Raw genomic sequence first — 4,005 nt, forward strand, 5'->3', positions numbered from 1 at the left:
AGAAATTTTAGTTCAGTTGGTTTCCTATATATAACATATACAAGTAAAAATGTTGTGGTTAACAAATTGAATGAATAATCGTCGGCAAACATGTCATTATGTCCACGTGGCATCGGACAAAAAAACTCGTTTTTCACGTGTAGAGATGTTTAAATGGATCCAACCACACAACCTTAACTGGTAAGGTCATCTCCAGCCCAATATAAAAATTTTATTTTAGTGTGATTTTAACATAAATTTTCTCCAACGGAATATTAAAAATCACATTATTTTAGTGCAATATTATAATTTCACACCAAATTTAGCGTGATACTATTCACGACAATAAAATACTATTCACCCCATTAAAAGTACACTATTCATTTATTTTATCAATAAAATATATAAATAAATATAATAGGTGTTAGTGTTAAATTTGGTGTTGTGGTTGGAAAAGAACTTATTTTTAGTGTTGAAACTACACTAAAATAGTGTGGTTTTGACACTAAAATTGTGTTATGGGTTAGAAATATCCTAAGATGGGTTTAAAATTGTGCAAAATATCACAAATTTGAAAACTACCATCTCAGATTTAGTCGTTTGTATGGCCATATGACATAGACAGGGGCGAACTAGAAAAACATTATATATGGGGCACAATAATTTTTTATATAGTTTATATAAAATATTTTTACAGTTTTTATTATTTTATTAGAATACTATATGCTTATAATAAATATACTCATTATTTCTGAAAATATTGTTTTACAAAAACGTTTGTTTAACAGATATATAAATCTTATGTTTTCAATACATTTTATATGCGTTAATAGTCACAAATTATAATCGTAAATAAAATTACATTTACTGAATTACTATTTGTTAATCCCATAAAATAATGTATTTATTATTAGATTTAATATATTCTAGTACATATAAAACATTATCTTTATAGAAATAGAATGAGTGCAAAGTGAAATTTGAAATTCAAGATTGATATTTACGCAATAAAAATGAACAAATTAGACAAATATAACTAATTTAATAAAGTTTAAAAGAACAAAAAATGACTTAAATAAAATATGAGAACAACAGTAATTATATACGTTAAGTTTGACAATAAATAACTAAAAGATGGAAGAAAAATCTCTCACCCCTTCAATCGGAGGGGCGAGACATTAATTTGGGCAATGGAATGTATGAAGAATTTAAGGCAGTTTCAGGTAACGTTTGCAACGGACTGTTCTCAATTGGTGAAAATGGTTTCGAAACCAGAAGAATAGCCAGCATTTGAAAGTTATTTGGAAGACATTAAGCTTCTACAAAGAAGTTTCCTCAACTCATACATCGTTCATGTACCCCGGACGGAGAACCTAAGGGCGGATAGCTTAGCACGCAGTGCTAGGAAACAACCGTATTTCGTCGTTCACATGGATGCAGAGTTACCAATTTGGTTTACTGAGTCAACATGAGTCTGTAAATATTTGCAGTCAAAAAAAAAATGGAAGAAAAAAATGGTCAAACGTTAGAGCATGTGGCACCACTGACCTTATTAACCAAATATTTTAGATTAAGAGCATTAATATCGGGGGGTCTTAACCTGGCTCTTAAGCTAATTTGGGTTTTAAAAAAAAGGAAAAACACATAATTAAACTAGAACCGCGTCTTAATTTGGCTAAAGAAGAGTCGACTCCTATTGACACGTGTAGGCGTTTGAGAGGAGAGATGAGAGGTTTGTTTTTTCTTCGTTTTGTCTTTTCTCTCTCTCTCTCTCTCGAAAGCTCTTTCTCTCCGTGGCGATGAAATCGGCGATTCTCTCTCTCTCCTTTGCTCCTCGACGAGATCGCGACGTCTGTCTCCATGGCTCTCCTCCGTGATTCTCACCCTCTCTGTGGCGACGAAATCGGCGATTATCTTTCTCTCCTTTGCTCCTCGACGAGATCGCGACGTCTGTCTCCATGGCTCTCCTCCGTGATTCTCACCCTCTCTGTGGCGACGAAATCGGCGATTATCTTTCTCTCCTTTGCTCCTCGACGAGATCGCGACGTCTGTCTCCATGGCTCTCCTCCGTGATTCTCACCCTCTCTGTGGCGACGAAATCGGCGATTATCTTTCTCTCCTTTGCTCCTCGACGAGATCGCGACGTCTGTCTCCATGGCTCTCCTCCGTGATTCTCACCCTCTCTGTGGGTCTCCTCGACGGACCTCTCCGTTGGGCTCACTCTCTCTCTCTCCAGAAGGCGCTCGCGTCTCCATCCTCTCCTCAATCCAAAGGTTAAGCTTCTATTTGTTGTTTTTCAATCATGCATGTCTCAGATTTTGCCTTTTCTGTCTGTAGATTGATTTTGTTTTTGTGTTCGGTTCTGTAGATTGATTAATTACTTGTGTTCGATCAATTGAGAATTTTTTTTTGTTCGGTTCTGTATCTAGATTGATTAGTTTGTTGAATTATTTCGATCAATTTACTGGTGATTTTTTTACTATTTCATCTGCTTTGAACTGAACTGCAATGAATAGATTTACGTACTATGATGAATTGAATCGAGGCTAATTAATGACTGTGTAAGATTATGGTTAGATAGAAATGAATAGATATAGCTTTTGTGATGAATGAGTTAGCTAGCAGTCAAGTCGGTTTGGTTGGTTTCTTGTTGATTCATTCTTTTTGTTTGTCTTTGGCAAAGGAGATGGACTTGTTCTATGGAAAGAGACATGAGGGAGGTTCATCTTCAACGTCCATCCGTGTATACAGGTTAGTGAATGAATTGATTTAGCTTATGTTAACCGATCATAATTGATTTAGCTTCTGTTAATGAAATGAAATGAATTGATTATTGCTTATGTTACTCTTTGAAATGCATTGATTTAGCTTCTGTAACCATTCAAATTAGCTTCTGTGATGAATTAAACCGAGAGTAATGAATGATGTGGTTAATAGATAAATGTCAAGTCATTTTGGTGTTGGTATTTAATAGAAGTGATGGTCTATTTGCTATATTGAATTGAAAAAAGCTTTGGTTAGTCTCGTTGTGGGTGGTCATAAATTGAGGTGTTGTATGAGTTATAAATAGAAGTGATTAATGATGTGGTTTATAGATAAATGTCTACTCGAGAACTTGTTAGAAGTGATGCCTTCGTGTCTATCTCTGCTATAAATCAGAGAACTTGTTCTCTTCCATATATCAAACAGGCTCCTTCTTCTCTTCTTAGACATTTTCAAATATGGATTCTAATCCGTATATGAATCTAAATTTTGTTGATCTTCTTCAAAGTCAACAAGATACTTCCGTAGGTGTAGAATTTCCTTCTATTCCTTTTCTTAGCACTCAAGCTACTGAGGGTAGAAACTTCGAACACAAGACTCCTTCAGAGCGTAAGGAACGAAGGACTTGGAGTCCAACCGATGATGTAGTGTTGATCAGCTCGTGGTTAAACACGAGCAAAGATCCACTTGTCGGGAATGAGCAAAGGTCAGTAGCTTTCTGGAAGAGAGTAGCAGCGTATTTTGAGGCTAGTCCTAAGGTTGGTGGCTGTGAAAAAAGAGAGTCATCTCACTGCAAGCAGAGGTGGCAGAAGATCAATGACTTAGTGTCCAAGTTTGCTGGAGCATATGAGGCCGCAACCAGAGAGAAAAGAAGTGGGCAAAATGAGAATGATGTTCTCAAACTTGCCCACGAAATCTTCTTCACCAACCATAACAAGAAGTTCACCCTTGAACATGCTTGGAAGGAGTTGAGAAATGACCAGAAGTGGTGTGCCCTTTACACGGCCAAAAAGTGTACAGCAGCTATTCGTGTCTTGGCATACGGTACTGCGGCTGATCCGGTCGATGAATACCTACGTCTCGGTGAATCAACAACTCGTAAATGTGTGGAATATTTTGTGGAAGGAATAATAAATTTATTCGGCGATGAGTACCTAAGAAGACCAACACCGGCTGATCTTCAACGTCTACTTGATATTGGAGAGTATCGTGGTTTTCCCGGGATGATAGGAAGCATCGATTGTATGCATTGGGAGTGGAAGA

General features: G+C 36.5%; 1 protein-coding gene across 1 annotated transcript in view; it reads left to right on the forward strand.

Annotated features, from left to right (window-relative positions):
- The first annotated feature begins 3,200 nt into the window (after nucleotides 1-3,200).
- Nucleotides 3,201-4,005, forward strand: part of LOC106314437 (glutathione S-transferase T3-like) — a 2,722-nt gene continuing 1,917 nt past the window's right edge. Inside the window, exon 1 of the mRNA XM_013752306.1 lies at nucleotides 3,201-3,840. Within this exon, the coding sequence (XP_013607760.1) occupies nucleotides 3,201-3,840 (640 nt within the window). The remainder of the gene's footprint in view (nucleotides 3,841-4,005) is intronic.

The sequence above is a fragment of the Brassica oleracea genome, chromosome C9, assembly GCF_000695525.1.
Source record: "Brassica oleracea var. oleracea cultivar TO1000 chromosome C9, BOL, whole genome shotgun sequence".
Taxonomy (NCBI): domain Eukaryota; kingdom Viridiplantae; phylum Streptophyta; class Magnoliopsida; order Brassicales; family Brassicaceae; genus Brassica; species Brassica oleracea.